The 13,168-nt window shown below is 40.3% G+C and overlaps 1 protein-coding gene across 1 annotated transcript in view; it reads left to right on the forward strand.

Moving 5' to 3' along the window:
* Window positions 1–4,732: 4,732 nt before the first annotated feature.
* The window catches only part of FRZB (frizzled related protein), a 36,997-nt gene continuing 28,561 nt past the window's right edge, over window positions 4,733–13,168 (forward strand). Inside the window, exons 1-2 of the mRNA XM_033112981.1 lie at window positions 4,733–4,911; window positions 5,136–5,907. Of these exons, the coding sequence (XP_032968872.1) occupies window positions 5,430–5,907 (478 nt within the window). The 5' untranslated portion in view covers window positions 4,733–4,911; window positions 5,136–5,429. The remainder of the gene's footprint in view (window positions 4,912–5,135; window positions 5,908–13,168) is intronic.

Consider the following 13,168-nt stretch of genomic DNA (forward strand, 5'->3'; position numbering starts at 1 on the left):
AAAGATGTAACAAAACATGTAGGTCTATTCCAGAGTGGAGATGATAGAGAGAGTATTCTAGAAATCACTTGTCATTAAATCTTGTCAAAGGGAGGTTAGAAATTCAGGATCATCTGAGTTTCAGCTGACAATAGACACAAGGCGTGTACAGTGTGGGGTCCTCTTACATGTGTCCCACACCTCTCCTTCCAAATTCCCAAATCCTTTGGGGCTGTTTGGAAGGATGAATGATTTTAAGGGATTATGGAAACGGAAAACCATTATGTTTAATTATGATATATATTTTATACAGGCACTTGGTGCTTCAAAATATAAGAAAATTACACACTTCCAAAAGAGAAGATGGATGGTGTATAAGAAAGAACATTGAACTGGGCACCGTTAAGTGCCATTAACTGACTTCATGACTTTACTTTTGTAATTATCTCAGAGTTTTCTTTTCAAATTAACATATGGCGGTCTGGGCGGTTGGAGAGAGGGAATAGGTGGGTGGGCTAGATTGCTAAGGTTCCCTCCATTGCTGAGATACTATGGTTCCTTCTGGAACTTCTTTGAAGCTGGCTCTATTGTTCGTTTGTTGTGATGGGAGTGGAGTGGTGCTATTGTCCTTTAGCGCAGTACGTTAGGGTCAGAGAGCCAATTCATCTTATTGTCACATCTCACTGGAGCTCTGAGGATGGCCTTTGAGTAACTAATAGGAGATCTAGTCCTCTCCCCCCATTCTTCAGAGTGTCATTTAGTTTTTAGGCTGCTTTATTAAAATTTTGTTTCTAAATTCCTTGTAAGAAAAGATAACTAAGAGATAAAATAATGAAATCTTTATAGCACGGAGTTTACTTAGGGTAATTCAGGGCTTGATATCTAATTCAAAAGGGTGATTCTCAAAGTATTGCCCAGGACAGCGGTATCAGCATCATGTGGGAATTTATTAGAAATGCAAATTCTCAGGCTCCACCCCAGACCCACTGTACCAGAAACTCTAAATGGGGCCTAGCAATCTGTGTTTTCAGAAGCCCTGCAGAGGATTCTGTGGCACACTGCAGTTTGAGAGTCATTGCCCTAATGTTGATACAGCTAACAGGAGGGACGTTGTTATTGGGTTGCTTGGAGACTGGAAAGGTAAAATCTTCCTGAAGTGCAACTCGGGGAATTACTAGGTCTGCAGAGTAGCTCAGGTAGAGGGCCTGCAACAGGAAGTCTCCCCATTTGAAGTGCAAGGTTCTGCATTGTATTTCTGGGCAGGGAGTGCCAGTGCCTGACCATCAGTGTGGTTGGGGTTCAGGCTGAGACCCAGACTCCTGGAGAGCGCCGGTTTTTCCCGTTCCCAGTTCCTTTCTGCCCAAGAAGAAGCATGATCGTTGGAACTGTGAAAATAGGATGGATACAAGTCCCACTTCTAACAGGCCCTTATTTAAGTGTGAGAGCTTTGGAAAATTATTTTATTCCTCTGAGCTTCTGTTTCTTTATCTTTGGAACGAATATCTCTGGCAAAGCATTGTGTGATCTATGTGACTCACAGATAGTAGCTACTCAATAAATACTAGTTCCCTTGCTCTCTGGGTATATAAGGCTGATCCTCAGTTGTTACAGAATGGGCTGGCTACAGTCATTCTGACTGATTGATGTCTATACTGGGCTAGTTGTTATTCCACTTACCAGCCTTGCTTGTAGGAATGTAAGCACATTTTTCTTACAGGACAGATGTGGATAGTCTTATAAGCATAAACCTGGGGTAAGCGTAAATGTATTTAAACAGATGAAAAATAATGTTAATATTAAATTATTGACAGAATAAGACCTTGCAAGTTTTTCACTTTGAAATTGATCAATTTTAAATTTTGGAAATATGACATTTCATAATGGTAACGTCTAGCAAGATTAATTTTTTTGATACTGTCACAGGAACCCTTGTCAGGAAGTTAAATGAACTGCCACTGACCACGGTGCCATGATGCATTCTAAGAAGACTGGGCCAGGCGGCACTTCCTAAGCAGCTGTTGCACCTAGAATTGACCCCCAGTTTTAACTAGGTACTAGTGGGGTGCCGTTCCACAGCTCACTGAGAGCTAGATACCATGCGGTTATTCTAAAGTGCCTGGAAGAGGGCCACTAGATATGCCTTGGGGAGCCCTTCAAGGTCCTGGAATCTAGTCTCCATAAAATTTTTCTTCAGCAGGGTATTGGAATATTAATAATTTGCATTTGCCACCTTGACAAGTTTCTCAAATACAAATCCATTGCATAAAACTCTTTGATTTTCCTCCTTAGTTTTAAAAGATCGCTATTACTATGCCCATCAAAATGTCATTTAAAAACTCGAATTCTCTTGTGTGTTGCCTGCAGAGCATCTGCTTTGAAATTTCTTCACCAGATATGGGGAAGTATCTAAAGCAGTCAGCTGGTTTTGTGTAGCCTAGGTGCAGTTTTACACAAGTATCAGTGTTCTGTCAGTTACACAAAACTGTGTAAAATAGAACATCAGAGAAACAAATTATCTATGATCCATTTCCTTTGTGGCAGTACCAGGTCTTATCCTTCCATTAATTTTCTCTAAATATTGGCCTGTTTTATTGAAGGCACTCATTTTTGGGCGTATAGCTCATCTACTAGTGGTAAATGTATGACATATCTAATTTGTTTCCTTCATGATCATATAGCTTATTTTTCAAACTTAGCTATCACTATTTACTCAATTTGATTTTACGTCTTTTTAAGACATGTATAGTTAACATTTAAAATATTGCATTCCACATTCCATCAGCCAACATTTCTCAAATGACTGTTTCAAAAGACATAGAAGATGGATTCTCTTCTTTAAAAAATTATATGTGCTATTAAGGAAGGCAGAGCACACTCAGATGAAAAAAATGAAAATAAAATTTTTTGAAGCAATAAGTTGGCAGGTGCTAAAGAATAATTTGCAAAAATGAACAACGTTAAAGGGGGAACTAACTAGAAAAATGAAAAGAACCAGGCAGTGTACTCAAAAAAGGCTTCTGGAAGGCAGTGAAACTTATTTTGGGTTTTGATAAAGACAATTTTGGATTAGAGAAAAGTTGTGAGGGGATATGTTAAACAAAGGGAATAACACTTTTGTGCAGGGGAAGGAAAACAGATTTTATTGCAGATAGTTGGAGAACCATTAAAACAATTGGCTCATTTCTTCTTACACTGTTAAGATTTAAGCAGGAACATGTATTTAGCAAACAATCTATTATATCTATCCCTCACTTCTTCTTTCTAATTTATTTAAAACCCCCCTTACATTTACCTTATACAGAATATCCCCAAGGCTCTAATAATATTGACTGTGTTAAAATTTGTTTTTCCCTGTAAATTTTACTTGATAAATCATTTTTCATCTAAGTCATTTATGTAATTTTTGGCTTTAAAAAAAAATGACAGTAAATAATTGTAGCCCAGGCAAAGTTTGTATACAAACTAAATCACTCCCTATGTACCATCTGTTGTTTTTTTTCCTTCTAAGTGGAACAAACTTCCTTCTGAGAAATTTTACTGCAGTTACAAATTGCTGTTTATGATCATTTTAGAGATAAAATTCCATAATCTCACTGACATTTAGTTAGCACTGACATTTTGTAAGTGCTGTCTGGTCATTGCTAGGGGAATGAAACTGACATCTCTGTGTGCTCTAAAGTGGGGGCAAACTTTCCTGCTTATTATCCACTGAGAAATGGGTGGATTAAAGCAGCAAAGTATTTCAAAGATGCAGAGCAAAGGTGACTTCCTGTTTTGTTTTAGGTTTTGTTTCCTTCGCTTCTCAATGAAGGCTGTGTTTTCTAACATTCTGCAATCCTTTTGCTCAGTGATTTCCCTTTGAAGGGCAGGGTGGGAGGGCCTCTGAAGGTCATTCCATTTACAATATGCCCTGGAAAGGGGGACTGAAGGGGGACAAGCAACTCATTGGTGGCAGGAGCAAAGCAGGAGGAGGTCTGTTTTCTATTTTCCTCTCTAGATTGAATTCATTCGGATGTAAAGGGTTCTATCATCATCATCATCATCATCATCATCATGTGTGGTGTAATTTTCCTACCCCCGAATTTGTCTCGTTTTAGGTGAAATTGTTGGTGAGAAGAGTTAAATAGTAAGTTCCATTTTATTTTAGTGAGTAAAATCAGAAAGAAAAAATGTCCAAGTAGGTTAAAGCAGTTAGTTTTCACGCTTGGGCTGAAAAAAGCAGATCTCAAAAGTTCTAAGTCTGCAGGGCAAAGAAAAAAATTTTCTTGCTTTTTTGGTGGTCTATGTGTAATTACGTACAACATTTTTTTCTTTTTTAATGAAAGGCAATTTCCCCCTATCTAGTTTTACAAAATGCAGACCTCTGTAGTCAGGCGCTCTGTGTTAAGGCTCCACCATTGCCACAAAGGTCCATGTTTTCTGCCACTTGGACACTTACAGTGACATGCTTAAGTCTTTCCCCTTCTTGTGTGACTCTCTGCAGAGCTGGTGATCATAGAGGTAAAGCTGTGTTTGCTTACAGGAAATATCTCGAGGGAGAGAGGGGCCTGCGTGGGTTCCCACTGTGGGGCTGGGAAAGAGCTGCAGATCTCTAGGCAGAGCAGTCTAGGGTTTTTGCGTCCTTACTGCTTTTCAAAGCTTTCCCTCCCTCCGCCTCCAGCCCACAGACCTTCTCTCCCCAGATTCCCCACTTCCTGGGAAGATGGGCAGGCTTTGGAGGGCTGGGTCTTCACCGGGGGGAGGAGCTGCCTCTCAGGCGTGGAGGTAGGAAAGGGAAGAGCAGCGGGTCCGAGGCGCAGACCTCCCGTCGAGGTTCGTCCTGCGGTCTCTCCTGCCAGCGGCGGTCGCTACAGCACGGGAGCTCACAGCAAAAATTGAATCTTTTGGCTCAGCCTACAAGAGTTGCAAACTCTTACTGCACTCTCCTCCCCGGTTAGGAGACTTTTCCCTCTGGTTTCCTTTCCTTCCTCTCACCCCATGCTCCCTCCGCCCCCAGCCTCCCCACTCTGGAAAATTTAAATGCTTCTTTTAGCACCTTTTTGTAATCCAAGAGACGTGACACCCCAGAGCTGCAACTACCTCAGCTGAATTCCACCTTTGTTTTTATTTCTCCCTTGCTTCCTCTTGTTTTCCTCTCATCTGATTCATCGGCGAAGTCTCATGCTTCTGCCAGAGGAGGCGAGGAATAAATAGATGCTACTGCCCCAGAAGGCTTAGACGTCGGGACAGAGCGGCCAGAGCGGCATTAGCTGCAGGGGCGGCGGCGGCTGGAGCTCGGCGGAGCTCGTGGGACCCCATTGGGGGAATTTGATCCAAGGAAGCTGTGAGATTGCCGGGGGAGGAGAAGCTCCCAGATCATTGTATCCGCTTCCAGGGGGGAGGAGGAGACCGCGGAGCGGGCCTCTCGGCGTCCTCAGCACTGTTGCACCCTGCCCCATCCTGCTGGCATCATGGTGCGCGGCAGCCCGGGAGGGATGCTGTTGCCGCGGGCCGGGCTGCTCGCCCTGGCTGCGCTCTGCCTGCTCCGCGTGCCCGGAGCCCGGGCTGCAGCCTGTGAGCCCGTCCGCATCCCCCTGTGCAAGTCCCTGCCCTGGAACATGACCAAGATGCCCAACCACCTGCACCACAGCACCCAGGCCAACGCCATCCTGGCCATCGAGCAGTTCGAAGGTCTGCTGGGTACCCACTGCAGCCCGGACCTGCTGTTCTTCCTCTGTGCCATGTACGCTCCCATCTGCACCATTGACTTCCAGCACGAGCCCATCAAGCCTTGCAAGTCTGTGTGCGAGCGGGCCCGGCAGGGTTGTGAGCCCATCCTCATCAAGTACCGCCACTCGTGGCCCGAGAGTCTCGCCTGCGAGGAGCTGCCGGTTTATGACCGCGGCGTGTGCATCTCTCCCGAGGCGATTGTCACTGCGGACGGAGCGGGTGAGTCCGGCCACTGCCGAGCCTCTTCCCCTGCCCTTCAGCCCGTTCACTTTTTGGAGTCCTTGTTACTCGCCTTTACTCTCTCATTCTGTCTTTTCTCTTCGGATCACTTAATCTCTCTCGTAAGCACTCCTCCATGGAGCACCATTCCTTTTTTCTTTCACCCCATCGCCTTTCCAAACTGATGCAGCTCTATTCCAATAGGTGACCTGTTTTTCTAAAACACCATTCATTCCACTCCCATAACATTTCTGCTCAACACTGTTCCTTCACTTTCTGCTCTTGGCAAGTAACCACAGCTTGTGTAGTGATGCTGTTTTCTTACTTTCTTAATTGATTTACAACTACTGAGCTTTCTTGCCTGACTCTCTTGCTTTCTCCGTCATCAGTTTTCTATAGCTGTGGTGTTCTAGCTGCTTGTCAAGACTATATGGTGAAAACACAAAACTGAAGTACCATTTTCCTCTCATCATTAAAAAATGCCAAGATAATTTCAGTAACCTTACTCCGACCCACAGATGTTAGTGGTATGTGTTTGCTCAAAATCCAATTTGAGCAATTACTTTCACCTTAAATTTCCCCCTCCTTTCAATAAGATAGATTGTTCTTCCATTCCAGACTGAAACAGCTGTGAAACATTGCTGTGCTAATTAGCTCCTGTGACTTGCTCCAGCCACAGAGCTGGTGGACTGAAATTGCTGGGCTCTTTTCACATTCCCACATGCCTTCAAGTCATTTTGTAAATGACAGATGGATGAAAGGAGTTATATTTAAGATGTGTTATCATCACATACTCATGTAATGTTATTTTTAATCTTACCTCTTATCCTACTCTTAAGCTTTGCAAATAATTTGCCTCTAGTACTTTATTCCGTGCTCTTTCTTTGTGTCCATCAACCACACATTCATTTTAATCTTTCCCTACTGTAAAACTTTATTGCAGTTCTACCTTTAATGGAATCAACCACAAGTTGTTTTCTGACTAGTGTTCGGTCTAATTATGACAGTCATAACTCTTAAGACCCTAACTAAACCTAGTTCGTTAATGGTCCATTTAATTCTTACTCAGTACCACTCCTACCAATTAACCCATGCTCAAATTTCACCCTTCATATACTTTAAAAATAAACTCAATCTTTTATGATCAGTCCTCTTTCATTCCCTTCCTAAGTCACCTCTGTTCTTAAATGTGAGAACTTGATTGCCTCCTTCTCTGTTCATTTCTCGGGCATCAACTTTTTCTTCTGCCTCTCAGCTTGCTCAGCCTAAGTTCATGTCTGTAGCCCATTTCTAGGTAATGCTTCTTGGTTGTCAGGGAACTAATTTGAAAAAAGCTGCTTTTTTTTTTGCACACGGACCCGCTTAACTTAAAGTGAATGGGGAGGAGAAAAGTACTTGTACAAATAGCTGCAAAACCAAAACGTAACAGAAAGGTTTCAAGAGCTTTTTGGTGGTCACCTCACTTAGTTTATTAATCTCTATTGTCTTCTTGATTTTAATCAAGAGCCAAGAACTGGTTGTATAAAAGAATCAGAAAGAAACGTACTTGTTATTAGTCCTTGGACTAAAAGAGCACTCTTGAGTCTTTGCGCTCACTACTGTCACAGGCTGTGCAGACTCTGGAAGAGTTCCGTCAATTTTTGACTTGCTCTGCCAGGTACTTAGAATCAGTTAAATGCTGGCGCTCCTCTCAGGCCAAGGGCTAGGAATGAGGTGCCCATGGTTCACGCAGAAATGCATTCCTCCTGTTAAAGGAGAAGACTTACTCTGAAATCTGTCAGAGATGGACCTCAACTGAGAGAGGTTTGGCAAGGTTAATGGCTCTCAAAGGCCATATTCAGTATGGATGGGAAGCAGTTTCCTTAAGTGTCCCTGAGTTACCTATCATCGTGGACCAAAGGCAGAACAATTGCCTCATTGAAGCACTCAAATAGGACATGCATGGAAACAATTTGTCAGTCCATGGGACCTGATTTCTGAGCTGCTTTAAAATGCCACAATATCTGCTTTGCTGACAGCACCCTTGCTAGAAAAATAAGTAGGGGTAGATGGTAGTAGGAACTATGTTTTAGTAATGGTCTCCCTTCCCCCACTTCCTTTACCATAACCGTCAGTGTGAATCGGACTGTAGTGGCAGGAGGGAGCTGAAAAGGAGGTGGGAATGGGGAATGGGGGGGGGGGTGAGTGTATTTTAGCCTGAAGGGTCCCCCTTGGTTTCTAAGGCCAGCTTGATGAAAATTACATTCCCTATCCTGGGTCAAACTGTCAGGCACCTGGAATTACTTAGGAACTACCACATGTGGCCAGTTGAATTTATGATGCAAATATACTTCTTGGTTCAGTGGGATATGACAGTTCACGAAGCAGGGTTTTTTTTGTTTTTGTTTTTGTTTTTTTTCCGTTCCTCCAGGTATAAGCAGAGTCCCTAAGTCTTATGACTAGAATCCAGCAGACTGTAAAAAAGAGGTCTTCCTGAATAAAATGGGACCATCCTTCACATTTCTTCAATGCCAAGAGTATTTTTCAAATCCTACCATTCACATGGATCTGTTCCCTCACGGTATATTATGACTCCACAAACAAGTCTAGGACATTTTACAAAGCAAAGTCTTATTGAAATGGAGTGTTGCTGCAAACTACGTTTTGCTTTTTAAATACTGAGGGTAAACATATAATTATAAGGAAAACATCATATCCTGACCATTACTAATAAATTCACATTAAATTTATTCTTTTTCCACATTTTATATTTACTGTAGAATTGTGGCTACATGCAGAACTGCTTTATCTGAGAATTCAGTTCAATTTAGTCATTCAGCCAGTTAATTAAGACATTTAGTCAAATCTTTAATATTGTATGGTGAGTAAAGAGTATGAGCTAGGAGTTGGGGAGAGCAGTTGTTGAATCTTGACTCTGCCTCATATCAATTGTTATTGTAGGGAAATTACAGAACCTCTTTGATTGAAAGTTTTTTGACCTGTAACTTGGAGACAATGCATCCACATTCCACAGGCATGGTGAAGGTGAAATTAAATAGCGTATGTACTACGTGATACATGGCCCTTAACAAAGTTTTGCTGCTGCTATAGCTATTTTACTGTGATTATCATTGTTATAGCAAATTGACATTTTCTTTTTTGTTTGTTTGGTTTTTGACATGGTATGTTGGTCACTGCAGATACAGCCTAGAACTTTTATCAGTTCAGCTCCACAAAACAAGCTTCACAGTGGGACCTAATTGGAAAAGCACATCTTACTTCTGAATATATAAGCTTAATATTTCATTTTATTCAAATCGACCTGGACTTCAGGCTCAAGAACAAATCCTTTTGGGAGCAACAAGAAAAAAGAATGAATGAGTCTGATGGATTTCTGTTAGTTGCAAATACTTTATCTCAGAAATGTAGAAATCATGTATTTAAGAAAATTTATGGTATGATATTTAACAGCTATTTATACAACTCCCATGGCTTGCCATGCCAAGGGCTTTATAATCACTCCTCAGTCATTTGCTGGTCTCCGAGGCAGTGTTAACTTGTCACCCCAGCTCTTGCTCAACACATTTCTCCAAGCCCTCTCTCGCCTGGCAGAGCCGGCCAACTTTCACATGCATGAACTGCTGTTTAATCATTTCTCCACTCTCTGAGGAACAGGCAGCCTTTTCTTTAGCCTTGGTCTACAAATATTTGAGGGGCCAAATACCAAGAAGGAAGACTTATTTAGTGTGATAGGAGGAAAATGGAGTGGAAAGGAGAAATGGAAATTTTAGATTAAAACTAGAGAGAAAACATGATTCTAAGGATACTTCATCACGTACAATATTGCAAGGCACTCTGGATGGAGTAGAGAAGAATATCTCAGAGTGTAATAGTATTTAATTTACATCAAGCCCAATTATCAGTGGGAATAAACTCTTATGTAGCCCCCAAATCTTATTTTAATAATTCATTTATTTCCTTCCCAACAAACTTCCAAATAGTTGTCACTATAAATAGCAAAATTAACTAAGTTTATTTGGCCTTTCTCTTTCTATTAAATGTATAAAAAGAGGTGATCAAGAGCCACCATATAGACATATAGCTCAGAATAATTAAGAATTGGCTATTTCCCTCAATTAAAAAAAAAAAATCACAGCTCTAGTGTTATAGGCCCTTAGTTGGAATTCCAGATTTGCCATTAATGTTGTGCCTTGAGCAAGTCATTTGGCATTAACATTGGGGATTGTGAAGAACAAAAGAAATATTCATGTGAAGTGATTGATAAATGATAAAGCACAATATGTCTTTAACAATAATATGATTGGGGAGAGGACGTATCATCCTCAGGAGAGGGATCATTAGTAGCAACAGAATTAGAACTAGTAACACTTCACCTGTTCTAGGTGTGGTGTTAAATGTGTTATGCATATTAATTTATTTAATTATTTTAACTACATGGTGGGTACTGTTATTTCCATTTTGCAGAAAAGGAAGCTGAGGCATATAGAGAAGTTAAGTGACTTGTCCAAGTTCATAAAGCTATTAAGAGAAAGAAGATTCAAAGCAGAACCCATTCTACACTATACTTCTCTTATGAAGAAAGAGGTGATTCCTTACTTAAGGGGACTGACTCTGTCTTTTGACCATCAAGATTGTAGTTAAAGGATTCTTTCTTTTTTTTTCCCCATTGTATTTTGAAAGCACATTTATAGAGAGGCTACTCAATTTACCATGGGGTTCTATCCTGATAAACTCATAGTAAGTTGAAAATGTATTTGATACACTTAACTTCTTGGACATCATGGCTCAGGCTAGCCTACCTTACACGTGCTCGGAACACAATATCCAAAGAACACTGGAAACACAGTACACTGAAGAGTATTGGTTGTTTACCCTCATGATCAGGTGGCTGAGTGGGAGCTGTTGCTCTCGACCCCTACCCAGCATATTACGAGTCCAGAGAAAGATTAAAATGCAAAATTCGATGTACAGTTTCTACTGGATGCATATTGCTTTCACATCGTCGTAAAGTTGAACCATCATAAGTTGGGGGCCATCTGTATAGTTTAAGAGAATAAAAGACTGCCCTGGACAAGGGGTTCCAAGAGATAAGCTGTAACTACTTCTTTTGAAATTTCAGAAAACATGCATTCCAGATTTTCACATCTAACCTTGAGTCCCTCAGTCTCAACACGGCCCAGAGTGAACTCATAATTTCCTTACCATCACAGCCCTATGCGCTTCTAGTATTTTCTGTATTGTTTTGAGGCATCACCACACCCATACTTCAAGCCTGGCCGTCAGCCTTGGTTCCATCTTCCTTATTCCCCACATTCAGGAGGGATCAAGTGCTATTGAGTCTACTCTGAATCCAATTCCCTCCCCTCCTTCTCTAGTGCTACTTTCTTAGTTTGGATCTCACCATTTCTCACGTGAATTATGGCCAGAGGATGGTAATTGGCTTGCTTACCTCCCTAGTGTTGCCCCTTTATATTCCAACAGGGTGATCTTTCTGAAATACAAATTTGTTGGTAAAATCCTTTGTTATCTGCCTCTAGCCTTCATAATCTCGTCCTTTCTTGCTTCTCCAGCATCATTTCTCTGTGCTGATACCACTCTATATTTAGACCACAGTGGAAAATATGCAGGTCCCTTGATGAGTAGTGCAGTTCTTACCCCCAAACCTTTGCATGTGCTATTCTCTAGAAAAACCTCCCCACATTCCCCAGCTCCTTTAGGACTCTTCTGGAAACCTCTATGACCCCTACTAGAAATCTCTGGTTCATAAAACCTACGAATAATATCTATTTTAATTTAGGATGATTTTGTTAGAATTCCTAAATTTAACTTTCTGAAAACAATATTTTTATTATTTATGATCAGAAAACTTTTAAGCACTTCAAAAAAATGTAGAAACATTCTCCTGTAAATAAGAATGAAAGAAGAAAACCCTTCTCCTAGATTCAGCTGTATCAAAGGGGTTTTCTTTTCCAAGAGAGAAGAGTTTTATTTTTCATTTTTATTTCAATCTTTTAATAATAAACAATTATTTTGAATGTAGATCAATATAATTTCCTCATTTACAGAGAGATCATTTTTGTATAAATCATATCGCATGATTAGTGGACTTATTCAGGAATAGAAAAACCATTGGTACATTACTTTAATATTGGAATACATTTATCATGAATAAAGCCTTTCAATAGAATAAAAGTCATTAAATTAACAGTGTATGACTGAACTGAACCAAATGTTTTAGAATCAAGTAGTTGTTGCCTGCTTATTTATTTATTTTGTGACTGCTATATTTCCTTGGATATGGCTTTTTAAGTACTAGCTGATGATTGCTAATTCATTAATTGTAATTTTGGGTGCTGTTCTCCTAAAATGGTACTAACCCTTTCTTGATATGACCTATGAAGAAAAAGAACAGAGAAAAAACATTATTTTCTGTTATTTTCTAGTATAAACAGGCGTTAAACTCATTTAACATGAGGTGTTGATACAGATATAAAACTCGTATAAAAGTACTGAGCTGAAGTGTCACTAAGAATATCTACCTAGGAATATATAGCATCTCATCATGGGACTTTAGGCGGCATTCAGTGTTACTCATTAGAGGCTGCTTTCTTAACTAGAATACAGAAGAACTTTATATCATTACCTTTATCATCACTTATTATCTTTTTCTGGGAGTATGAGATCATGAAAAGTCAATGGCAGTTTTCACTTATTACCACGTCTGTTAATTGCACTGGCTTGAGTAGTCCCTGAATGGTAGATTTCCTTTCTGCCGAAGAACTGTTTAGTCTACAATTAACAAAGAGCACAAGAGTACTTTCTGAATGTTTTCCTTAGGCACTAAAATTTTAAATGTATGCCATTACAGTGTGATACATCTATTTATTTATACATCTTTTAGTCATCAAGAGACACGTGTTGGGCATATGCCTAATATGTGTACCGGCTTTACTGTGATAGGATGCTGATAATTCACACATTTAGTGACGCTCTAAAACTTTATTTACTAAATCCTGAAATTTTATGCACAGTTCATGAGGATTCATAAGAGTATATTACCTTTCCATCACATGAAAGAGTAGATCTTGTCCTTATTTGACTTAATAAATGATAAGTGTGCCAACCTTACTACACTGATAAGAATCCATTTCCTTGAGACACCTGGGTTCTTACTCGAATCAGCTTGTGACTGAATTAGATTTTTTATATGGGAATTCTTGAAATAATAACAAATATGTTATGATTCTTACTTTATTCTATC

This window comes from Rhinolophus ferrumequinum, chromosome 8 (assembly GCF_004115265.2).
Source record: "Rhinolophus ferrumequinum isolate MPI-CBG mRhiFer1 chromosome 8, mRhiFer1_v1.p, whole genome shotgun sequence".
Taxonomy (NCBI): domain Eukaryota; kingdom Metazoa; phylum Chordata; class Mammalia; order Chiroptera; family Rhinolophidae; genus Rhinolophus; species Rhinolophus ferrumequinum.